The sequence below is a fragment of the Podarcis raffonei genome, chromosome 17 (genome assembly GCF_027172205.1).
Source record: "Podarcis raffonei isolate rPodRaf1 chromosome 17, rPodRaf1.pri, whole genome shotgun sequence".
NCBI lineage: Eukaryota > Metazoa > Chordata > Lepidosauria > Squamata > Lacertidae > Podarcis > Podarcis raffonei.
In genome coordinates this window covers 1,367,161-1,393,897 of record NC_070618.1, presented here as the reverse complement: position 1 = coordinate 1,393,897, position 26,737 = coordinate 1,367,161, and the positions used below count along the sequence as shown (strand labels likewise).

Here is a 26,737-nt window from a genome sequence, read left to right as displayed (position 1 = left end):
TTTTTTTAAATTAAAAAAACACTGGTTTGTTGCTTGCTTGCTTGCACAAATAACTCTAATGTCTGTACTGGATTGTCTTGCACTTACAGACTTTGAGAATCAGGGAAGATGCCTCGTCGCACACAGAAGCATGTAACTGACCTTTTCTTTTGTCAAGAAAAAAGCCACTGCAGTTCTTTATCCCTTTCCCCAGCGGCGTAGCGTGGGGGGTGCAGGGGGGGCCAGCCGCACCGGGCGCAACATCTGGGGGGGGGGCGCTCGCACTCGCAGCTCTCTGCCCCTACCTGGCTCACTCACTCTCTCTCACTGCAGTGCTGGCTGTGCGAATCTGATCCGAGCCACCGGGTCGCCGCCCACTGTGGAGGGGGTGTGTGTGCCAGGCGTGCGGTGCGGTGCGGAGAAAGAGCAAGGGACTATCTGGGGGAGGGACAGGTTAGGGGGCGCAAATTACTTGCCTTGCCCCGGGTGCTGACAACCCACGCTACGCCACTGCCTTTCCCTCACTGCCAATTTTCTGCTGCAGTTCTGCCCCCATCCCCATGGGGTTGCAGGTGCATGTTACCTGTTAAGTTGTGGGTGAACATATCAGACTACACAGCGATTCTCCAAACAGCTCTTGTTTATTCACAGGCCAGAACAGAACTGAACTGAAGGGTTCAGCCAGCCTGCTTATATAGAGCTCCACTACAACGCAACAGTAACCACATTCTGTAACTATCCAATCACTGAACGTCACTTTCAATCCCTTATTTGCATATGTGGACCTGAGTGAAAACTAACTACAGTATCCCCCTGCTGGCCCAGGGTGAGAACTTCAGTACATAACATTACCCCTCGCAAGCATGCATATGTAACCAGTGATGGCCTCAAATCTACAAACAGAAAACATTCAATATTAAGTTTTCAGCAGTTTGAGTCTTGAAAGCTGCTTTCAAGCCATATTCAGACCCCTCTGAAATTTGGGCCTAATTCAAAAAGGGGCTCATTCTGTACCAGTGTTCCGTGCTGCTCCCTTTCCCCAAGCTACTAGAGATGGTAGTGAAGCTCTTTTTTAAAGAAGCAAGTGAAAGTAACATGGTTTGATTTCTGATTTGGGAAACGTTTTAGGGATGCAGGTTTGTAATTTGGTGAAATCCTCACAGGGTCTCAAGATTCCGGCAGGGATCTGTTTTCACCAAGCCAGATGGGGGGGGGGGATCATATTTTCTTTTACAGAAAGGCACTCCAGGTTTTCTTTCCTTCCTTGCAGAACCTTTCTCTTGTTTTTTCTTTTTAAATGGGTTCCATGCCGCAATTAAACACAGGGTGGCTGTACGCATTGCCAAAGAAAGAAGACAGATAAAAGGTTCAAGTGCTTGCTTATCTATATGTATAGACGCACATTGCAAAATAAATACCTTCACATGTGTATGCATTGTGTTTCAAACAGCTCACTGTATTTAAAGAAAAGCTCCCTGCTCCAAGCCTCTTTCCTTTGGGGCAGCTAGCAGAGGATGCATATCACTCAAACCCCCAAAACACACCCAATTCACCTCTTTCAACTCACTCACAAACACATTAAACACCACCTTTATTTACATATTTATTTCATAAAATTTATATACTGTTTCGATTATAGATAAAACCCTCAAAGCATTTTACAAAAAAGATAATAAAAGTATCACCAAAAAAAAATCAAAACCATAATTTAAAACACACAAAAAGTTAAAACCACAATGGAATAGACAGAAGTAAATTAAAACTCACGCAAACTTTCTAAACATCTGGGTAAAAAGGTGAAGGGACCCCTGTCCGTTAGGTCCAGTCGTGGCTGACTCTGGGGTTGTGGCGCTCATCTCGCTTTACTGGCCGAGGGAGCCGGCGTACAGCTTCCGGGTCATGTGGCCAGCATGACTAAGCCACTTCTGGCGAACCAGAGCAGCACACAGAAACACCGTTTACCTTCCCGCCGGAGCGGTACCTATTTATCTACTTGCACTTTTTGGGGTGCTTTCGAACCGCTAGGTTGGCAGGAGCAGGGACCGAGCAACGGGAGCTCACCCCGTTGCGGGGATTTGAACCGCCGACCTTCTGATCGGCAAGCCCTAGGCTCTGTGGTTTAACCCACATCTGGGTAGGTTTGTCTAAATAAGAATGTCTTCAGCAGGCCCCGAAAAGAATACAGTGAAGGCACCTGCCTGATATCAATAGGTAGGGAGTACCAAAGTATTGGTATGCCTGAGTCTTACAGATGTGTCATGGGTTTCACGTGGCCCCTGTAGAAGTGCCCATTCCACCAATCAAAGCAGTTGGGTGGGCGCAGATGGGTTAAAGCAATCTCGTAGGTAAACTGGCCCCAAGTTGTTAAGGGCTGTGTAGCCTAATAGTAAGATTTTGAACTCGGCCCACTGGCAGATCAGCACCCACTGCAGACATTTCGGAGTCCAGGTGTTCTCTGCTGACCAGGCCTCATTCCCCCGTCAGCAATTGTGCAGCAGCGTTCACATGCAGTCAAGAGGCAAACAGAAATATATGCATACATTTCACACCACTTTCACGCAATTGCACAGCCTTGGCACACAATCTCACCCACTCAGACGTATACAGTGGTGCCTTGGTTTAAGAACAGCTTAGTTTATGAACCACTTGGATTAAGAACGCTGCAAACCCAGAAGTAGGTGTTTCGGTTTGTGAACTTTGCCTTGGAAGCAGAACATGTTCCGCTTCCTCTTGAGCGTGTTCCATTTGTAAATTGAGTCCCCTGCTGCTATGGGAAGGCACGCCTTGGTTTAAGAATGCTTTGGTTTAAGAACGGACTTCTGTTGGCAGTTTTCTTCCTAATCCTCACACCCTGGAAAGGGAGACTTAATCCTTTCTTCCCAGTTTAGACGTTTCCAGGTGTCTCTTTTGATTACTGTACCTGTATCTGTAATGACTGTATCTTTTGATGGCTGTATCCCAGCATAACCCAGTGGAGATCCACAGGTGAACTTTCCCTGTTTCTCAGATCCACACTAATCATCTGAGGAGCAGGGATGGCCTGATTTTCACCCCCATCATCGTACACAGGGAGACGAGAGAGGCAGCGTGGCATAGTGGTTAAAAGTGTTGGACTGGGACCTGGGGGTGCAGGGTTCAAATCCTCACTTGGCCCTAAAGTTCCCTGGGTGACCTTGGGCTAGTCACTGTGTTCTCTCAGCCTGACCTACATCACAGGGTTGTTGTGGAGATGAAACAAGGAGGAGGACCACAAAAAGGGGAAAAGTTGGAGTATAAAGGAAGTAAACGAAGAAACACATCCATTGTGTACTGTGATGAGGATAAAACTTGCCAGGTCAGGTGAAGGTGGACTGTTTTGTTCCTGATCACAGCACAGGAGGTGGGAATGTTTTCATTCCGCTGCTCAGCACCTTGTGGCAGGGATGGGATTTGACCTTCCCAATCAGTTTTGTGGAAGGGGAAGGCTAGCAGAAGGACAAAGGCTTAAATGGACCAGTGCCAGAGGTCTGAACTAGGCTCACATATTCCCTGTGCTGGCCTTAAGCAATAAAAGTAAAGCCATTTTGGGAAGAGTTAAGAGATAATCAGCTGGCAGCAGAGAAACAGGAAAAGTGAGTCTTGACACGAGGTAAAATGATATTGAAAGAGGTGGGTACTGAAAATAAATGTAACGGAGAAGGTGGAATTGTGGATTGACAAATAAAGGAGGCGTGTTGCTGGCAGCAGTAGGAAAAGAAAAGACAGCTGTCAGGACACTCTAATGTATTCCATTTGTTTTGTTCATAACATAGTTTTTATTTTGAAAAGAAACACCTTGCCTTGCCGCATGAGTTTCATTACAGGGATCCCAAAATACCTGGCTGTGATTCACACGCCGTTGCAATGCATTTGTATATGACGTGAAGAAACAGAGGAAAAATGAGCCTGTGTGTGGCTTTGAGGTCTTTTCTGGAAGTTGGAATTCTTGAAGTATTATACAGTGGTACCTCGGGTTAAGAACTTAATTCGTTGCGCAGGTCTGTACTTAGCCTAAAACTGTTCTTAACCTGAAGCACCACTTTAGCTAATGGGGCCTCCCGCTGCTGCCATGCCACCGCTGTGCGATTTCTGTTCTCATCCTGAAGCAAAGTTCTTAACCCGAGGTACTATTTCTGGGTTAGCGGAGTCTGTAACCTGAAGCGTATGTAACCTGAAGTGTATGTAACCTGAGGTACCACTGTATTAAGATAGAAATATTGGGTCCATTTCGTGTGTCGAATGACATTTTTGAAAGCTTTGATATGTATCTAAATCTATACAGTCGTACCTTGGAAGTCAAACGGAATCCGTTCTGGAAGTCCGTTTGACTTCCAAAACGTTCGAAAACCAAAGCACGGCTTCTGATTGGCTGCAGGAAGCTCCTGCAGCTAATCGGAAGCCATGAAAGCCCTGTTGGACGTTTGGCTTCCAAAAATCGTTCAAAAACCGGAACATTCGCTTTCAGGTTTCGATCATTCAAGAGCTGGAAGCCAAGGCGTTTGAGATCCGAGGTACGACTGTAGTTTGCATGTTCATGTTTGTTGGTGGGAGAAAATGGCTCTCTTTGCCGGCCCAAATCGTATGAAGATGTAGGTGATATTTTGTATCGGGAGAGGGGACAGCCCAATTTTGCCAGCAGAAACCCCCTGCACTCCGAATCCCATCATCTGCGTGGCTCCTTGTCCATTCCACTATGTTCAACATCTTTATATGAAAATAAACAGATTTTTTAAAATAATAATAACAACAACATTTTGGGGTGCTAGTACTGTCTTTTCCACTGGATACACTACACAGAGAAAATCTACAACTTAGGGAAGAAGGCCAGCAAAACATTTCATTAGCCAATACATCTTCATCTTTTTTATGAGGTAGGAAGATCCCAATCCCATATAAAAGGGCAGGAAGGGAATGAAGAGAAGTCAGAGCACTGCATCTTTAATATTTGGGATAGGGGCATTCTAGGACTGAGCAACAGCACCTCCTGAGATGTGCTCTTGTCATCCGTTGCTAAGGATGGAAGATGATTTGCAGAGACAACTCCCTGAAACAATAGGCCTATTTTTATTGACTGCCTTTCACTAGCATGGTAAAAAGTGCTGCATTATAGCAAATTACTTCATTTTTACTGGGCAACAGCAAAATTGCAATAATATCTTGCATTTTAATAGCATCTCTTAAATTATCTTTGCTTAATGGGAATGATTGTTGGGGGCTTGGTGATGAAGATAAATACGTAGGCAGAAGGCATGAATCAATATTACGGTGTCATAAAGTAATTTAATTCATTAACTGAAGATTTAAAAGTGGATTAAATTGGAAATTTAACCTATGAAAATATATTCAGCACCAATGTTCTTGCTGTATCTGAGGACATCAGAGTGCTTTGTGGGGGATCAGGAAGCTTGAGGGTGGAATTGGGGAAACAGACATTAAAAAGAAAGAAATAGCTGTTGCTTAGCATTTTTGCACCGTCAGAAATTGGATTTAAACATGGGGACAAACAAAAAGTTAGAATTCAGTAAAGCAAAACACACATTGAATTTGTTCAGGCAACTGTCACACTGGGACCACATTCCAGGAATAGTGCCTAAAACCGAAATCACATATAGTCCAAGCGCATTGAGTTCAGTGGCCGCTGGGATTGCCAAAGCTCCCCACCCCAGATTTCTGCCCCCTTTCCTCCCCCTTTTTATTGCATTTCCAAGCACATAAAGCTGAACGAGCACAAGTTAAATGCACATAGGTTGCGAGTTACCCATCTATCCTTAATATGTGGGCTAGCACTGAGTATCTACTCCCAAGCAGAGCAGACTTTGGAAATGCCCAAACAAGGAAGTTTTAAATAAGCATTCTGCATTCATCTCTCAAGTCCAGCAGTTCATTTATCACGATTTCCCAAATGGCTCGTTTGTCAGGGTTGAGACAGGCTGTTGCCTTAGTTATGTGTGAAAAGGGGTGTGAGAGCATGGGTGATGGTCTTCACAGTGAAAGGCAAAGAGGATGAAAAGCAAGCAGACCACGAACCCACCCTACCATGGTCCTCACTGCTGTCACTAAGAGGCTGTCTTCATGCCCTGACAGCTTTCATTGAAGAATTCTTTAATCTCTGGACTCAATTGATTGGTCCAGCCAACTCTCTGTATTTAATAGTATAGCAAGGCAATTAGGCATGAGCCGGCCCTCCAAGTCTCCCTATTTTCCAGGGACAGACCCAGATTTACGAAAGCCATTCCAGTTTCTGAATTGATCCAGGATTGTCCCACTTATCCTTAGGACGTCCCTATTTTCAAGGGAGAAATGTTGGAGGGTATGGAGTTATGTGACCCCCGAACCAAGGAGATAAGTAACTAGACAACCTTTAGAAGACATCTGAAGGCAGCCCTGCATAGGGAAGGGTTTTTAAAATGTTTAATGTTTTGTTATGTTTTTATATATGTTGGAAGCCGCCCAGAGTGGCTGGGGCAACCCAGTCAGATGGGTTGGGTATAATAATAGTGATAATAATTAATGATGATGATGATGATGAAGAAGAAGAAGAAGAATAGGATGTCTCTGTTTTCATCGGATAAATGTTGGAGAGTATGCATGAGGGGCTGGATGCAACCAAAGAGTCCTGCTAGCATAATGGGACTTCATCCCCTTTCTACCCCACCCCCACTCCCCATGGGCTTGGGAAGAGTCAGTGGTACAGTGGTACCTCAGGTTAAAGACGCTTCAGGTTACAGACTCCGCTAACCCAGAAATAGTGCTTCAGGTTAAGAACTTTGCTTCAGGATGAGAACAGAAATTGCGCAGCGGCAGCGGGAGGCCCCATTAGCTAAAGTGGTGCTTCAGGTTAAGAACAGTTTCAGGTTAAGAACGGACCTCCGGAACGAATTAAGTTCTTAACCCGAGGTACCATTGTACTGATGAAACACTTTCCATAGTGCTACACTTGAATTCCACCCAAGCCCTCCAATGTTTCTTCCTAAACAAATTTAGCTTTTACTAAAGGTATTCGTGGGGCAGCAATTTCAATAATTATTGCAAAGATTTTCAAAATAAATTAAATATAATTTTAAAAACAGCCGCAATAGGAAATAAAAACTGCACAGTAACGTGTTTGGCTCAACCTAATCTCGATTATTTCCCTGTTCAAGTCAATACCTAGTAATACAGCTGTTGCCCATCCTCTCAGAGTTCAGCTTCTGTTCCAAGAGACTGAATGCACTCTGGTCCTCTGACTTCTGATTTCAGCTTTCTGAAACAGTGCACCCAGTCTCTGAAGGGAAATCTATCTGCTGGTTTGCTCTCGCTCTCGCTCTCACTGTGTGTGTGTGTGTGTGTGTGTGTGTGTGTGTGTGGTGGGTGGGACTAGGTGCAAAAATGAGGAAGGGGAGTTAGGAAAGCCCCACTGATCTGGCACAGAGCATCTTCTCATGTTAATCTTGGTGCATAACTAGCCAGCCAAAATCATTAATAAAGGACTTGGTTTGGCAGTCTTGCTGTTACACATTTGACCCCAACAAATAGGGCATAGCTAGGAACTGGAAGGGAACTGGGGTATCTGACCCTGCAAACTCATAACGATATGCCAACAAAGTTGGCATCTGGATTTGCTGCAGGATCTGGTCCCTGTGGCTGCGATGTGGTTTGCTCTTGACGGCAAGCAGCAGGGAGGGTGCTATCTGCAAACAAGTGCAGGCCTTCTGCCCAAGGCGTATTTGAGCAAAGCATCGTTGTCCAAGATGAGCTGCGGATAATGGAAGATACTTTGGAAGAGTGGTTTTATCTGGGCGTGATAGATGACAAGGGACATTCATTTGCTTTCTCTTCTGAGTCTGTCCTGTCGCAGATTATTCCTAGGTACCAGTCTGGCCTTGTCGATTTGCTTTTTCCACTTCGTATTGTGGTCTGGAAAATGCCTGATGATGTTGTGAGTCTGCCCAAAGAGTCAGTGCAGATAACGCTTGTGTCTTAAGCGTTGGCTGCAGGCCACGGATTTCGCGTTACATTCTGGGTGGAAGCCAGAAGCATGTCAGTATGTGTAGTGGTCAGTAGATTTCTTTTATATAATATGTGTCTTACGGGTTTCATATAAAACAAACATAGCAATAACCATAAAAAATAACACTCAAATCCCACCGGGGGGAAAGTCACGCGTCCTTTGTTTCCAATAGGAAAGTATCATTTGTATCCCAGGGTATCTTTCCAGTGTGATCTTGTGAATCCAGATGATAAATGTGCTTTCAATATACACCAGGCAGAGCAGGGCCTTTTTGAGACAGGAGCAGAGAAAGCACTATTTTAAGTCATCCATGAAGATGTTGGCATACTGTGGAGCCATGCAATAACCTATGGGCGTGCTATTTATCTTAAGATGCATATTTGCCCCAAAGCTCAATTAATTGTAAGCACAAAGTGGCAGAGTTTGCTGCTAGATGTGCTGTAGCGCCATCAGGAATGATAGTCTCACATATTATATGGCTGCACACATTGGAATGCACAAAATATTACACACCAGGTTTCCTAAAGTAGCCAGCACATAATACAACAACAACTCTGACTGCTTAAATATACCATATTTTTCGCTCTATAAGATGCACCAGACCATAAGACGCACCTAGTTTTTGGAAGAGGAAAGCAAGGGGGGAATTCTGAATCCCAGAAGCCAGGATAGCAAGTGGGATCGTTGCGCAGTGATCCCACTGGCTGTCCTGGCTTCTGGGATAGCCGCGCGCAGCCTCTCCTGGGCAAGGGGAGCCTTCATCCCGCTGACCGGGAGAGGCTGCATGCGGCTAAGGCTCCCCCAAGAGCCGCACTCCCTTTAAAGAGCCGTGCGGAGTGTGTGTGCGGCTCTTGGGGGCTTTTCGGGGAAAAGCCCCCAAGAGCCACACACGCACTCCACGCGGCTCTTTAAAGGGAGCGCTGAGCAGAGCCTCCCATCTGCGTTCGCTTCATAAGACGCACACACATTTTCCCTTACTTTTTAGGAGGGGGAAGTCCGTCTTATAGAGCGAAAAATACGGTACTTATGTATGAATACTTATGAAATTATGCTGCAGAAATATAGTGCTGCTAGGGGCTTGACTCTTTTATATGTATATTATACATATAAAATAAATATTCCTGCATATAATTTTGCACATATTCAATCAGTGAAATGTAGGACCTCAGAAGGTGGTGGACCAAACAGACTTCAAGGATTTTATAGATGAAATTCCTTCATTGCAGGGGGGTTGGATTAAATGACCCTTAGGGTCACTTCCAACTCTACAATTCTATAATTCTAAGTGGGTTTTTTAAAAACAAAATCAGCAATGCTAGATGCAGGAGGCAGTCTGATATGTTTGGGTCAGAACCCCCAAATTCCATGTATAAATATTTTTAAGACAGATTACAGTACTCAACCATCCTTAATGACAGAGTTAATCATTTTGTAATGAGACATGTCAGTCATGTAGTGAAAAACAAGTATGAAGATGTGATTGATGTTGATTTGTAATATGATTAGTTGAGGTTTTAGGGTTTGTTTTAATAAGGTATGTTACATGCTTGATTTTCATGTGGGTTGCTAATTATAATTAGTGTCTATGTATATTATCTGAATTGCGTTTGTTTATATGTTGCTGTTCTCCTCAAGATCTTCACTGAAATATATTGGGCATTTTAGTACATTTCAGTTCGCTTTTAAAGATTTGCATTGTTTGCCTGTTTGCTTTTGCTTTCATGAGAGTCATTGCCAGTCAGAATAGGTAATGAAGAGCTAGATTGATCAGTGGTCTAATTTCTAATTTAAAGAGCTTCATACATTAAGTTCAGTCTTAAAGAGGATTTATTTAATATTAATTAAAAGTATAGATGCTCATGAAGAGAGTCTGCTAATCCTTCAACTCTGGGATAATGCCCCTTGCTTAGAGAGAGGTGCAGACAAAAGAAATTTTGCACAAGAGTAATCTACCTTTGCTCCAGGATCAATACTCAGGTCTAGGAATTGGCCACCTCTGCTGCCAGGTTGTCTCAAACAGCCTGTGAAGCTTAATACTGTGTTTACTTAAACTCTGGCAAGGATTTCAACTTAATCTTCACCAAAGAACTTCCTTATGGGGGGGGGGGATAAAGAGTAATCACTTTGGTGTGGAGCTAAACATTATTGAATGAAATTGTTAGTGAGAATATGGCCCCCATAAAATCATCAGTCTCACGCTACTTTTGCAAGCTGGTCTGTGTATTAGCAAGTCATATAGGCTGAAATGTAATTGGAAGGCTGTAAACAAAGCCACAAAAATCAATGCTGTTTAACTTCTCCATTAATGATCTCAAAAGAAGGAACACTGTGAACAGCATAACAATTACCATCAGATTCGTTGTTGAATTGGAACTAGTTGCACCTTAGCAAGAAAAGAGAGAGACACACAAATATTCCAAAGTGATTAGAGTTATGTGTTGGGAATGAAATTAAGTAAACTTCGAAAGCAAAGGGGAAATGAGAACAGCATAGGCCACTCATTACAGAGGAAGAAACCTGGTAACTAAAGTGTAATGTACTGAAGTTCTCACCCTGGGCCAGCAGGGGGATACTGTAGATAGTTATGCAAATAAGGGATTGAAAGTGACATTCAGTGATTGGATAGTTACAGAAAGTGGTTACTGTTGCGTTGTAGTGGAGCTCTATATAAGCAGGCTGGCTGAGCCCTTCAGTTCTGTTCTGGCCTGTAAATAAACAAGAGCTGTTTGAAGAATCGCTGTGTCGTCTGAGATGTTCACCCACGACTTAGCATAAAGCATATATGTTTAGTAAGGTACATGTGTCTAGAGATGACTGTCTCTATGCTGAGCAGTGTATCTGTTGCACTACTTTTTTGGTAATGAACTCTTGAAAAGCACAGCTTTCCTGCTGAAGCTAAGAAAGAGAGAAGGACAAAAATTCAGATAGAGATGAGGGAATACTTGGCTTAGTGAGTGCAAAGGATCTCAGAATTATGGTCCATCACAAGCTAAACATGAGTCAGCAGTGGGATGCAGCTGCAAAAAAGGCTAATGAGATTTTAAGCTCAATTAATAGAGACATAATTCTGAAGTCACAGGATGTAATTCCATTTAATTCTCTACTAGTCAGACCTCATCTGGAATACTGCCTAGTTCTGGGCGCCACACTTGAAGAAGGATGTAGACAAATTGTAACGGCTCCAGAGAGCGACCGTGAAGATGGTAAAGGTTATTGAGAAAAAGTTCTGATGGGAAGAGTTGCCACCTTTAAGATGGAGTATAGAAAACTGAAGGGGTGTAATTGCCCTCTGTGTGACAGCCCTTAAGATATTTGAAGACTGCTAAGGCTTTTGCTGCCCTAGAAGGCACAATTAGATTTAAAAGGCTCATGTTACACTACAGGAAGGTGGATTCTAGTTGAGCATTAGGAGACATTTCTTACTAGTAATAGCACTTCAGCAAAGAGGAGAGGGAGAGACTCTCAATTGCCAGATGTCACAGAGCAAGCCAGTCAGTAAATCACACAGTTCAAAGCTGGAGTTAACTCTTTATTAGCGAAACACAATCTGTACAGAGTTTACAGAGCACAGCAGCCCTGTAAGTCCTATGAAATCAGTTGCCCCACCTCCCTGTTGCTGTTTAGTTGTGTCCGACTCTTCGTGACCCCATGGACCAGAGCATGCCAGGCACTCCTGTCTTCCACTGCCTCCCTCATGCTGGTAGCTTCGAGAATGCTGTCCAACCATCTCGTCCTCTGTTGTCCCCTTCTCCTTGTGCCCTCCATCTTTCCCAACATCAGGGACTTTTCCAGGGAGTCTTCTCTTCTCATGAGGTGGCCAAAGTCTTGGAGCCCCACCTTCACGATCTGTCCTTCCAGTGAGCACTCAGGGCTGGTTTCCTTAAGAATGGAGAGGTTGGATCTTCTTGCAGTCCATGGGACTCTCAAGAGTCTCCTCCAGCACCAGGATTCAAAAACTTCAATTCTTCAGCGATCAGCCTTCTTGATGGTCCAGCTCTCACTTCCATACATCACTACTGGGAAAACCAGAGCTTTTACTATACGGACCTTTGTTGCCCCACCTCCCTACAGCCACCTAAGTTTCCTCTCCAGGGCTTCTTGCCAGCAATCAGAGACTGTACCTGTGTGCAACTTGTCTTTGCTCTGCCCATTTCTTCCCTCTCCTGGTTCTGGGAGTCAGCAGAGGAGGGGAGCTTGTTGCAGCAAGAGTGGGAAACACCCTCGACTCTTCACCAGCTGGACTCATCTCTGCCTCTTGACTTCCCTCCTCTCCTGCTTCAGCTTCTGCATCTGATCCTGACCGTCTCTCTACCACCGACTCTCCCAGCTCACTAAGCCTTGTTACCCCTTCAGCTTTCGGCACCTCCGTTTCCCAGTCTTCTCCTTCTCTCTGTGACCACTCACTGATGCCCCACCACCACTCCCCGGACTCTGAGCCTTCTTGCCTTGGAGTTTCCCCAGCTGGTTCCTCCCACCATTATTCCGCTTCCATGACACCAGAGATCTGTGTGTCTGACTCTGGATTTCCAGTACCAAACAGAGGGTAGACATTTATTATTAGATTTATGAACCGCACCATCAAAGTTCCTTCAGTGTGACATCGTTGTTGGGGATGAGATAGATGATCATAGGGTTTCAAGTAAACCTTCGCTCCAGCATCTTCGAGAACTCAACCCAGTCTTTAATCTGTGCTGCTGGTTTTTTTAGTGACACTACATTGGCACGATAGTCTAAACCACTGGTGCAAGGATATTTAGGAGACCTTGGCGTGAAGGGTGGGTAATTGTCATCAACATCTTCCTGGCTGATGAGTGAGATTGCTTATATTTCTATGGTGCCTATATACTGGTGTGGGTTGAAGCACATGAGTGAATCCCACACCCTTAGAGTCCACAGACTAAGCTATAATAGCAGGACATTTTAATTGACAGAATCTTTGCATTTCTACCCTTAGAATTAGAGGGAATAATTGTCCCCGTGCTATTCTTGTTGCTTGGTCTTCTTACGATCATTCCTACCCCCAAATGAAGTATTTGTTTCAGTTTCCCCTCATCTCCAGTTCACCCTTCTTCCCACCCCCCGTTTGTGCTGGGGGGGGGGAATCCCATCAGTGATCTTTGATACACAATTACAGCCTCTATTTCCTGAGTAAGTCAACTGTGCAGCCCCCATTGCGCTCACACGGGGGTGTCTCACTTACAGAAAGGAGATGAAGGGAGAGAAAAGGAAACCAGAATGAGAAGATGAGATATCCATTTGGGGATTATATCACTTGTTCCTCGATGGCACTGCAGTGCCGCCTTCATGAGCGTCATGATTAAAGTCAGAATGGGATGTGAAAGAGATAAAGGCAAGTTTTGCATTGGAGGCATACGGCTATTCACCTGCCGAGGAGTTGGAGGAAAACCTCTCAGGTCCTCTGCTTTTCTGCCATTGATTTGAGAGTTAGTTAATCTTCTTGTTTCAAAACTAAAATGCCTGTTAGAGAACGAAAATGCCTCTTAAAGTAAATACCAGAAACAAAAGACTTCTCATTCTCTTTGCGACTAAAAAGACATAGCTTGACTTGTTCTTGTTGTTGTTTAGTTGTTTAGTCATGTCCGACTCTTCGTGACCCCCTGGAGCAGAGCATGCCAGGCCCTCCTGTCTTCCACTGCCTCCCGCAGTTTGGTCAGACTCATGCTGGTAGCTTCGAGAACACTGTCCCACCATCTCGTCCTCTGTCGTCCCCTTCTCCTTGTGCCCTCCATCTTTCCCAACATCAGGGTCTTTTCCAGGGAGTCTTCTCTTCTCATGAGGTGGCCAAAGTCTTGGAGCCTCAGCTTCAGGATCTCTCCTTCCAGTGAGCACTCAGGGCTGATTTCCTTCAGAATGGAGAGGTTGGATCTTCTTGCAGTCCATGGTACTCTCAAGAGTCTCCTCCAGCACCATAATTCAAAAGCATCAATTCTTCGGCGATCAGCCTTCTTGATGGTCCAGCTCTCACTTCTGTACATCACTACTGGGAAAACCATGGCTTTTACTATATGGACCTCTGTTGGCAAGGTGATGTCTCTGCTTTTTAGCTTTTCTTATTCTACTTTTTAAGTTGCACACTTGTTGGCAAGGTGATGTCTCTACTTTTTTGCTCGACTTACCCTTTTCTTATTCTGGATGGCCAAACATTATTCTTACATTGGCAAGAAATATGTCTATAGCAGATCGGGACAAAGATATCACTGTTTTAATAGCTTCCTTTTTAGCCACAGTTTTACCCGGAAGGGTTCCCAACAAACCATCCTTTCGGGAAACAGACAGGGCGAAGCAGAACATCTAAGTGCACACAATCCCAGTGTGACCTCATGACCTCGACAGCTTCACCCTTGTCCTTTTAATTATCCCAGTGACCTGAAATGTTTTATATTGTGATGCCAATAAAGGGATTTGATATGTCCATAGCTTCATCAGAAATATAACCCCAGTTTAGAAAGGGCAGCATTTCAGGGCTGGGTGAATGATTTGCATGTGAGAGTCCCACTCACATCAGAACTGCTTAAAAATTGGGCCACACTTTACAGACCTTCTACAGATTTTGCAGCGTCTATTGTGCATCTTTTCAGTGATGCTCTCAGAAATTATCTCAATAGATTACCGGTATGTATCTTCTTTGGTCAGCTTGAGCCCGCGTGGATTTAAATTGGGCAAAGGTGTAAAATGTACAGCCCCAAACTGGGTCCTAAATATTTTTGGCTTTTCTTTGCACAATTCAGGTGTATTTTCAGTGAAAGCTACTTTTTGCTGATAGCTAGTGATGGGTAATTTTACTAGGGATGTTCTTGTTTTTTGTTGTTGTTTAGTCGTCTTAGTGGTGTTCGACTCTCTGTGACCCCATGAACCAGAGCATACCTTGGAAACTCTCACTTTCGTCTCAGAGCTTCTCCTTTTTTATGTCCATAAAAGTTTTCTTGGCAAAATACTGGAGTGGTTTGCCAGTTCCTTCTCCAGGTGGATCACATTTAGTCTAAACTCTCAGCTATGAGCTGTCCATCTTGGGTGGCCGTGCACGGAAAAACTCACAGCTTCTTGGAGCTATTCAAGCCCCTTCACCACGACAAGGCAGTGATCCATGAAGGGGACTAGGGATGTAGTCGATTAAAAAAGAGACATCCCAGATGGTAACAGCCACCCCATTTTTAGACCCCCTAGGCCATAGACTAAAATAGTAGTACTGTAACTGATAATAATAGAATCTTCTTAGGAGAGAAAAAACACGATAAATGTTCTCTAGCTTTGACCAGATTTGTTATCTTATCTTTCACACAGCGGCTTCCTGTTTCCTCTTTAGATTTGCCTGTACCTTGCTGGGATGTGCAAAAAAAAAAAGGGGGGGGAGAATTTAAAGTGCTTTGTGTGTGTAAAGAACATGTGAGAACAAGGTTTATTCAAAAGTTCTAAACTGATAGTTTACACGCAGCGGTTCTCAACCTGTGAGTCCCCAGATGTTGTTGGACTACAACTCCCATCATCCCTGAGCTCTGGCCTTCCTAGCTAGGGGTGATGGGAGTTGTAGTTCAACAACATCTGGGGAGCCACAGGTTGAGAAAGGCTGGTTTACAGGATCATGATAACGTGAGTCACCATATGGGGTGTTAGGGGAGGGGTAGTACCTCTGGTGAGGGACATGTCTTGCACCTTCTGGAGTAGTTTGTTCACCTTTGGTCCTCACCCTGAACTCAGTTCTTGCCTGTGGCTCCTAGAAGCTGTCAGCATGCAACAGCAGCCACATCCTGGGAAACAGCTTTGACTGGCCAGCTAAACCAGGTGAAGGGAGGTAATGGGTCTCAAACCCTCAGTGGGTTAGGGACTTCCCCTGCATGCAAAGATGTGACCCAGCGGACTGAGTAGAGGAGACCAATAGTGAGTCCAGTGGTCAAGGAGGTGGTTTCTGCACCTGCTGCAGAGGGACGTGAGGGGCAGATGGGGCTCATCAACCAGGGATGGTAGCCCATCTAGGAGAAGGAAAACTCTGATCCTAAACCTCCACTGCCTTGTGGGATATCTTCAGGAGAAGGAAAGGCTAAGGAGTAAACCCTACACAAATCTGGAGTGGAGTCCCTAAGGCGGTTGGATAGCATCTTAATACACCTCCTTCCGGCAACTCCTGCAGCCAAGCTGGTCCCAAATCTTGCTCTGCTATTCTTTGAGCCAGTGTGGTGTAGTGGTTAAGAGCGGTGGACTTGTAATCTGGTGAACCAGGTTTGCGTCTCTGCTCCTCCACATGCAGCTGCTTCTCTGAAGTCTCTCAGCCCCACTCACCTCACAGAGTGTTTGTTGTGGGGGAGGAAAGGAAAGGAGAATGTTAGCCGCTTTGAGACTCCTTAAAGGGAGTGAAAGGCGGGATATCAAATCCAAACACTTCTTCTTCTTTGGGTCACATCAGTGAGGCCGAGACGGAGGTCTTGTCATCTGGGCAACCCAGGACCTCCATAGGCACTGCCCAGGCTTGTGCCCCAGGGAGGTCATTTTGCTAAGCGGTTTGACTTCACCCCCGGAGACACACTCCATTGTCTCTTGAGACAGAGGGTGCGGTTTGACTTCACCCCCGGAGACACACTCCATTGTCTCTTGAGACAGAGGGTGCCAACGAGCCAAAATAAGTGTACAAGCAAAGCTGGAATTGGAATTCCTGAGCTTTTGGTTGATTCTTCTGTCAAGGTAGTGAAGTAATTAATGCATCCCCTACCTGGTGCTGCTAATTTCAAAAGCAACCGCAGTGCCAAGGAATACATTATAGCAGATTTCTCGCAGACATTATTTTTCAGTGCATCATGAATGCATTATAGCCCACAAAAGCGGGTGTATGTGGGACATTTCTGAAAGTCGTTTTTTAAAAATCCCAGCTACAACGACAGCAGGTCCACGCTCAAGATGCTGCTGACTGGGAAACAGCTTAGAGCAACAACAACACATTTCAGTGGGGAACAATATTAATTACTTCCAATATGCCTCACAAGAGGAAGTAACTCGTTTTTATTATAGCACAAATATTATTTGGAATAGGAAGGTTACTCTAACTGTTACCACAATCTACGTATCATTAACTTAACCTGTATAGAAAAGAGATTAACAGCAGTGTAAATTGTTATGGAAAAGCGGTGAGTGATAACTGCATATTTTTAATGCAAATAAGTTTCTGCCTACAGCTCTTTCTCTAGCACACTGGGGAACTGAAATTATGTATTTAACAAAATAAGAAACTTTGCCGTTGTTCTGAGCCTTGAAAATAACTGCTTATCGCAACAAGGTTTACCATCTATCAATTATCCACTACTCTCATGTTTTTTATCGGACTGCCATTAATTGGTCTCAAGGTAGATACATGTATAATATTAATTTTAAAATAAAACAGAGGCAAAAACATGCCAATATTGCTTCTGCAAGGAAGCAGACATATTTTTCATACTCAGGAGTCACATGCCCAGTTTAAATTTTGAAGTGAGAATTTTGCCAGTATCCCAGTGCTTGCAGAGGGAGCCGCCTGGTGGAAACTATGTGCAAGGCCTATTCCTTCACTTGTGGAATATTTCAATGTGGTGCTGTGGTTAGAAGAGGGGGCACTAACCTTTCTGGGCCTGTGGGCACATGTCAGGAGCGGGTGTCAGAAGCAGGTCAGCAATAAATCACACGGCATCAGTGAAGTTAACTCTTTATCCAAGGAAACAAGGTCAACTCAAGAGGCCGGGTCTAGTGAGCACAGCTACTTGTCCTGGTAGATCTTGCCCCTAGGAGGCAGTCATGGGGACTGAAGGTCCCCACCACCCCACAGTGGCCTCAGTCTCCTCCTCTCCTGGGTCCTTCCCAAGCAATCTGAGACTCCGTTGCCACGCTTGCCTGCTTTGCTTCTCCCTCTTCATACCTCTTCTGATTCTGGGAGACCAGAGGGAAAGGGAGCTGGTCGCAGCAGGAGAGGGAGACCCCCTGGCTTCTTCACAAGAAATAATGAATAATAATAGTTCCTTTTTAACCAGGCCTTTGATTGACATTCTATGCCCTTGTAAAATGTGGTTCTTGGTGGGGCGGGCGGTTATTGGGTTGTTTTTATTTTGATTATGTATATTGTGGTTTTATATTTTGATTTTGTTCTGTGAACCACCCTGAGACCTCCGGGTATAGGGCGGTATCATCATCATCATCATCATCATCGTCCTGCCTCTGCCTCTTGGCCCCTTTCCTCTCCAGCCTCCCCTTTGGGCCTGATCTCTGCCACAGACTCTCCCAGCTGACTAAGCCATGTTATATCGTCAAGGTCTGACCCTTCCTCTTCCCAGTCCTCTCCCTCTTCTCCCCCTGACCACTCATCATTGCCCCACCACCAATCCCCTGGCTCTGAGCCGCTTTCCCTTGGGGGTTCCCCAGCTGGAGCCCCACAACACTCCAGCCGGTCCATGACATCACATATGGGGGAAAATGATCGTGGCTCCCACTTTCCCTTGCAACTGCCTCTGTGCACTCAGCTATACATGTGCAGAGATGCACCAGGCAATGCCAATACCACTCTTATCCCTGTTGCGTCAGAAGCAGCCGTAATCTCCCACTGTTTAACCTCCTTTACAGGAGCATTCTTCTAGCAATATAGGGAGGCTTAGATGCTTAATAAGGCATGTGTAGGTGCATACATAAGGGACGCAGGTGGCGCTGTGGGTTAAACCACAGAGCCTAGGACTTGCCGATCAGAAGGTTGGCGGTTCGAATCCCCATGACGGGGTGAGCTCCCGTTGCTCGGTCCCTGCTCCTGCCCACCGAGCAGTTCAAAAGCATGCCAAAAAGTGCAAGTAGATAAATAGGTACCGCTCCGGCGGGAAGGTAAACGGCGTTTCCGTGCGCTGCTCTGATTTGCCAGAAGCGGCTTAGTCCTGCTGGCCACATGACCCAGAAGCTGTATGCCGGCTCCCTCGGCCAATAAAGCGAGATGAGCGGCGCAACCCCAGAGTCGGCCACGACTGGACCTAATGGTCAGGGGTCCCTTTACCTTTATGTTTCCACAAGCAGCAGCTTCGCGTGTGTGACTGCAACAGAAAAGTCTAACCAGATTCACAAGCCAATAGCCTCCATGCTCTGCACAGGGAAGTTCCCCCCATCCCAAGATAATTGAACAAGATTGCCTTTGAGTTCCCTTCCAGTGCCTACATAAAAATGTCTGTGCTGGGGGAAGGTCACTTCCTATTCTATAATGCTGTGTAGCATAGAAATAATGTTGGTAAAACACCAACACAATCAATATAAGCAATCACTTTAAACCTGTTGCAACATATTTACAAGTCAGCCTATCAGTCAAAGGCTTATCTAACTAAAATGGCCGGTTTGGTGAAAGGTCATCAGCTGCTGAGACTTTGGGATGCATATATATATAAATCTGCCTTTTTTTTTGTTCCGCTTGTTTCCAAATATTTCATTGGTGTTTTTTCTTTTGTTTAACTGGTTTGGTTAATGCCAGAACAACATTATCTGTATCTTGTTTAATATGTTTGACATTTTGTAAAATAAAAGTATCCCTTTTTCTGTTTCCTTATCACTTGTATTAATTGCCAGGGTTTCTTAAACCAAGATTGATAACATAGCTGATAGTGGACAGACCTGTCTTCCTTTCTTTTTTTCTTTTAAATTAATATTGTATATTAATTTTTTAACAAGGAAAACAAATATCGTATTTCCAAAATAGGAATTGTAAAACACCAAAAATTGGAATTTGCATAAAGGTAAAGGTACCCCTGCCCGTACGGGCCAGTCGTGTCCGACTCTAGGGTTGTGCGCCCATCTCACTTAAGAGGCCCGGGGCCAGCGCTGTCCGCAGACACTTCCGGGTCACGTGGCCAGCGTGACGAAGCTGCTCTGGCGAGCCAGCACCAGCGCAGCACACGGAAACGCCGTTTACCTTCCCCCTATAAAGCGGTACCTATTTATCTACTTGCACTTAAGGGTGCTTTCGAACTGCTAGGTGGGCAGGAGCTGGGACCGAAAGACGGGAGCTCACCCCGCCGCAGGGATTCGAACCGCCGACCATACGATCGGCAAGTCCTAGGCACTGAGGTTTTACCCACAGCGCCACCCGCGTCCCTTGGAATTTGCATAGTAGTACACAATAACTGGTTTGGTGTTAAGCCAATATAACACACAAAATCATAAAAGAATATGACAAACTAATGAACCTACAAATAATATATGCTAAATCACAAAACACATAAAAAAAATGAAACAATTTTTAGACTACGGTATGTTGTGTTTTCGTTATGTCCCTAATATTTCCCTTCCATAAAATCCCTCTTTGATCTTGTTGTATGTATTTATACCATTTAATCTTTTTGCCGAAATGCCAGTGAATATCTTCTAGTCATTGTTCAGCAGTGATATAGGTCTGTAGGAAATCATGAAAGATTTTATAGATTGATGATAAACTTTCACAGCCTAGCACCATATTCTCATTCAAAGCCTTAATGACTTATAGTATTTCACTGTTAGAGGTGGGCTCAGTCAGTAGTTCCTGATCTCCCTCAGTTAATTTTGGAATATTTATTTCAGATACAAACTTCAATATTACTCCTTTATTGAGCTTATTTGATTTCTATAATATAGACTAATATTTTAAGGATTCTACCGACTTCTTCCCTGAAATTTTGACTGTATCATTTTCCAACTTTAGTTGAGGAATTTTCCCCTTTTGTTGTTGCTTTTAGTTGAAATGCAAGTAGCGGGCTCTGCTTATTCCATTTGCATTTTATTTGTTGACCTAAATTAGTTGATTAAGACATTTTGTGTGTTTCTGAAAGTCCCTTTTCAGGAATATTCAGTTTATCCAGACCTGTTAAAATAGGTTGATGCCTTATATTATTTCTCCCTATAGTTTTCCTCTGATTTATTAATCTCTACCAACAGTTCACATTCAAATACTAGACGTTCATCCATTTTGTTTTTCCACAGGGCAGGTACACCACGGCCAAGTTTCCTACCTGGTTCCTCCAATTCACCTGGACTCGGATCTCGAGAGGCAATCGTTTAAGGGTGAGTTAGCAGTGTAATAATTCTTTGGTGAAAGCATTCATGGACTCAGCACACTTTGGCTACATTACTGACCCCATGAAGGGTATTCTGTCCCAAGTGGATTGCAATTTAACAGGTTTGAAGCACGTTCTCTGAGTTGCGGCGTTATTTGGAACCAATCCGCCAGATCTATATCCCACTTGGGAAAAGCTCTGAAAGAAAAACCTCCAAAAATATAAACAGAATATATCTGGTATATAGCGCCTTCTTTGTTAGTTTGCTTGGACAGTCAGGAGAGATGTGAAGTGCCCCATTCATCGCAAGACACTGCTAAAGAAGTGGCAAGAATGGGAACATGAATGACACCCACTTCCTGTTCCAGCTTGTACTCCAAGGGGGATAAATGTACCGTATTTTTTGCTCTATAAGACTCACTTTTTCCCTCCTAAAAAGTAAGGGGAAATGTGTGTGTGTCTTATGGAGTGAAAAATACGGTAATTCTTGGTTTCAGTTCCTCTCCCTTTCATTCAAAATCAGGAAGAAGTCGAGATGAATAAAGGCAGCGACAGCCTCTCCACCTCCACAAGTCTGTTTTGCTTTTGTTTTTAAAATGACAATACACCTTTTTTTAAAAATACCTCTGGTAAAGTAGTGAGAAACAAAGGAAAGAGTCAGAAGGCTGTAAATCGAGGGAAGCTTTTCATATTTGAGATGCTTGGAAGAAGGCTAAGAGAAAAATACAGGCAAAATGAACTTTGCTAAATCTTAGCCTCAGTCTCCCCCTTTAGTCAAGAATCCGGTTATTATTTTGGGGCTTGTTTGGGATCTGTTATCACTGACATTATTACAAGGATTGACCTCACTTATGAGGTGTTCCAGTCTCCACTGCACGAGGCTCCATATTATGTGTAAATGTTTGTATTCCACATAGGGGTGGTTCTTATTTTTCCTGGTCTGTATAAGGTGATATGGACTTTATTTGTGCTGGTTCATTTTGTGTGCTGATTGATTTTCGTTTTGATTCCATTCCTATTTTATTTTGAAGGTGTGAGCCACCAAGAGGACCTGGTTAATTGGATGGCATAAAAATGACAAAAATAAATGCATGTTCTGAGCAGCTGGTAGAAATTCTTCTGGAGGCTGCAGTTTCATTTCTTGTTTACGGGGGACTTAAATGCTACTCTTGGCAGTGATTAATTGGTGGTCTCCCTGTGACTCTTGGATTCATGTTGAATGATTAATCTTGTCTTTCGTCACCAGGCAAGTCACAGGACCAACATGTTTATAGGTATGGTTTTAGGCTTTTGCCATTGGTTTATAAGCATAATTGGTAAGCCTTGAATTTTCAGCCCCCCAGGGAATGCCAGAGAGTTCTATATCTTTGTATCCAGTTGTGAAGCAGTCTGCTTGATTGCCTTGTGATCTCTTTAGATTGACCTCATTTTAATGCCAAGTTTTGAAACGGATTCGCAGCCAGTGATCACCAAACATCTATTACTAGGTTGCTCTTTGGACTAAGTGTGTTGCAGCTAGAGGAGAAAATGGGTGATGAGAATGTGTTAAATATTGCAGGAAGGAGGTGGATGAGATGATGGTTATTATTATTATTATTATTATTATTATTATTATTATTATTACCCTGCCCATCTGGCTGGGTTTCCCTAACCACTCTGGGTGGCTCCCAACAGGATATTAAAAACACGATAAAACATCAAACATTAAAAGCTTCCTGTATACAGGGTTGTCTTCAGATGTCTTCTAAAAGTCAGATATTTATTTCCTTGACATCTGATGGGAGGGTGTTCCACAGGGCGGGCGCCACCACCGAGAAGGCCCTCTGCCTGGTTCCCTGTAACCTCACTTCTCGCAGTGAGGGAACCTCCAGAAGACCCTCGGAGCTGGACCTCAGTGTCCAGGCTGAACAATGGGGGGTGGAGATGTTCCTTCAGGAATACTGGGCTGAGGCCGTTTAGGGCTTTAAAGATCAGCAGCAACACTTTGAATTGCGCTCGGAAATGTACAGGGACCCCATATTAGTGCCAATGTAGCTAATATGCTTCAAGCAGAGGATTTATTTTGGATCTCAGAAGGGATTTGGATTTGGTGGAGGATCTTTTGAGCTTCCACCACCTACTGCCTCTGTGCTCAAGGCTCCCTGGAGCAGGGGAAGAAAGTTCTATGTTTATATATTGTTGTAAACCACTGTGATATATTTTTATGATACAGCGATAATACAAATATATATATTTAAAATAAATAGCAAGTAAATAAACAAGCCATGGGTGGCCCTAAAGCCTTGCAGAGGTCTCAGCTGGAACACTTACTAAAGTTCAACCTGTTTCAGACCAGGCAATGAGATCAATTGTTCCATTGCTGCAGTCACACAATTTGCTTCTGGGAATTACTTATGTGTAACACAGCTACTGGTTTGGGGGGGGATTAGTTTAAGCAATTCTTCAGGGATATATGTATAGTTACACGCCACCCCAATCTCCATGAGTGGTGCGAAATTCCAGGGGTTCCCGGCGCTTAGGCAGGGCTGTGTTTGTGGAGGCATAGCAGAGACTGGTGTCTTTCTGAAATATTGTTTATTATCTCAGTATTTACACCTGTTAAGTCTGCAGCGGAGGGAATGCAGAACGTTATGCAGTGGTCCCTCAGGTTGCAAACACTTTGGGTTACATACTTTGGGTTACAGACTCCGCTAACCCGGAAATAGTACCACGGGTTAAGAACTTTGCTTCAGGATGAGAACAGAAATCGTGCTCCGGCGGCGCGGTGGCAGCAGCAGGAGGCCCCATTAGCTAAAGTGGTGCTTCAGGTTAAGAATGGTTTCAGGTTAAGAACGGACCTCCAGAACGAATTAAGGGCGTAACCAGAGGTACCACTGTACCCCAAGAATGTCTCTCGTTGCCTTCGTCATAGCTTCATCAAGCTTTGTTCCAAAGCAGCCGTCAGCCACGGCTCCCGGTCTTGCAGTGCAGCCTCCTCCAGCCAGAGCCAAGATAGTACAGTGATACCTCGGGTTACAGACGCTTCAGATTACATACGCTTCAGGTTACAGACTCTGCTAACCCAGATTAAGATTAAGAATTTTGCTTCAGGATGAGAACAGAAATTGCGCGGCAGCAGCAGAAGCCCCATTAGCTAAAGTGGTGCTTCAGGTTAAGAACGGACCTCCGGAACGAATTAAGTTCTTAACCCAGGTACCACTGTACAGTCATACCTCTTGTTATGTTTGCTTCAGGTTAAGTCTTTTCAGGTTGCGTCCCGCAGCAACCTGGAAGTACCGGAAAGAATTACTTCCAGGTTTTGCCGCTAGCGCATGCGCAGATGCTCAAAATGACGTCACACACATGCACAGAAGCGTCAAATTGCGACCCGCAGGCGCGGGTTGCGTTCTGCTCATGTTGCGAACGGGGCTCTGGAATGGATCCCGTTCGCAACCAGAGGTACCACTGTACTGCCATCTGGGCCCCTGCACAGAGTTCTAGCCTGTCCAGCAGCTCATGGAGGTCTGGCCTTTGTCATCCTTCTTCCCAGTGCACCTCTCCCAAAACCCAAGCCTTCTGCAAGATGACACTCTTTCCTATCACCGGACGCCCCTCCCCGTCACCTTGGCAACCCCTCGTTTTCTGCAGCCCTGAGACCCTTCCTTCATGCTCTATAATCACCAGCAATCAGTAGCTTTGTCTGTGAATGGCTTTGCTCTTAACTGGTTTGCATAAGCCAGCCCACGGATTTCTTGTCTGGTGCAGTTCTGCAGCTTGTATTTTGCATTCATAGAATCCTAGAATTGAGTTGGAAGGGTCCACGAGGATCATCTAGTCCAGCCCCCTGCAACGCAGGAATCTTTCGACAAATGTGGGACTTGAACCCTGTTGGGAGGGTCTCCCTCCTCAAAAACTCACTCTCTCTCTCTCTCTCTCTCTCTCTCTCTCTCTCTCACACACACACACACACACACACACACACCAAAAGGCTTGTCTCAGCTTGCCATGATAAATTCAGTCATGGCCTTGAAAATGATATATTGGATTTGGCCTAAGTTTGATTTGTAGAGAACTTTAACTTCGTTGAGAAGTCAACAAATGCACTCTGCAGTTTCAACCAGACTGGGAATGATGAGTCAAGACGCAACATGGCCTTGCACGGGAGTCACAACTTGCATTAAGTATTTACAAAAGGGATGTACAATGGTATAATCTATTCTGTATCTCAGAGGCTGCCCTACTCTTGGCAAAATTACTGTTTTCCTTCTACCATTTAAACTAGTATTACTGAATATGACATATGTTGTTCATTTTGTAGGCAAAAATGGGATTCTCCTGAAAAGCAGATATATTCCCACAAAACAATTTTATTTTTTAAAAATCATCTTCGGGGCGCCACGCCCCTCAGAAATTGCATCTCTATATGTGCAGACGTATGGATTTTTTTAGTAGGTTCCCATACTTACCGGGGCAATTTCCTGGACACTCACCTTCCAGCACCAGAGGAGGCTGTGGTTTTATTGAATAATGTGTGTGTATAGATGCCTCCAATAATACCCTATGATGAGAGAACATTAAGGTCTTGTTTACAGACGATACCCAAGGCTAACAGGTCTTCTGCTGAGCGATCACTCTGTACCCCTCTGCAGAAGATCGTTGCAGAAGTGGTTCTCACGTCTTCCACTTGGTAACGCTCTTTAACCATCTCCAGGAGATTACAATTTCCTGCGTAGTACAGTGGTACCTTGGGTTACAGATGCTTCAGGTTACAGACGCTTCTGGTTACAGACTCCGCTAATCCAGAAATAGTACCTCGGGTTAAGAACTTTGCTTCAGGATGAGAACAGAAATCCTGCTTCAGTGGCGCGGTGGCAGCAGGAGGCCCCCTTAGCTAAAGTGGCGCTTCAGGTTAAGAACAGTTTCAGGTTCAAAACAGACCTCCAGAATGAATTAAGTTCTTAATCCAAGGTACCACTGCATTGGACTTTTGGGGCATGACTCCTCTGCAGGTCCACCTGTTCGTCTACCACTTGGGCATCAGTTATATTTGCGGTTTGTCCAATACTCACCACTAATTCAGGCTTCCTCAGTCCTCGTCTTTGTGAGCTGTCATTCTGTTGTGTCACCCAACCGTGCTTTATTTGGAGCAGACGTTTATTTGGGCTTTCTGGAGTGTTTTAAGGATGATATAATTTGAATAGTCTCCATTTCTGTCTTCTTTGTGTGTGACCCCTCCGCACAATTCCTATGTTTTCTCAAAAATCAACCTACAATATTTTTCTCTTTATAAGTCTAGGTTGTGAACTTTGAAAATTCAGGAAAGTATTATAATCTGTAGGTTTTCTTTGTCACAGTTCTGTAATTTTCCTGTCTTACTAATGCTCTTAATGTGCAGATAATTTCAATTTGTTTCACTGAAATATATTTCAAATCTGATACTGGAGTCTCTGAGACTGTCAGTTAAAAAGAAAGAAAGAATTTAACCTAGTAGGATCACCATCCCAAATGAGAAAATATCACCAATATAATGTCATGATTTCAAAACATAAGGATTATCTCTAGGGGAAATAAAACTTCAAAGACTCCTGTATGTTAATTTGCTTCTGCTGGTGCCGTTACAAAGCCCTTAGCTTTAGCATCAATCCCTTTTAATCTGCCTGTAAAAATGAACAGTGGGAAAAAACACAATTTCAACACAGAGCAAGATTAGCCAGTTCCGTTAGAAAGTACGTAAGAGGGTGCA

The 26,737-nt window shown here is 44.3% G+C and overlaps 1 protein-coding gene across 1 annotated transcript in view; it reads left to right on the top strand.

The window, feature by feature from the left end:
* ADGRL3 (adhesion G protein-coupled receptor L3) overlaps positions 1-26,737 on the top strand; it is a 505,316-nt gene that overhangs the window by 319,371 nt on the left and 159,208 nt on the right. The window contains exon 8 of the mRNA XM_053370359.1: positions 20,942-21,022. Coding sequence (XP_053226334.1) covers positions 20,942-21,022 — 81 coding nt within the window. The remainder of the gene's footprint in view (positions 1-20,941; positions 21,023-26,737) is intronic.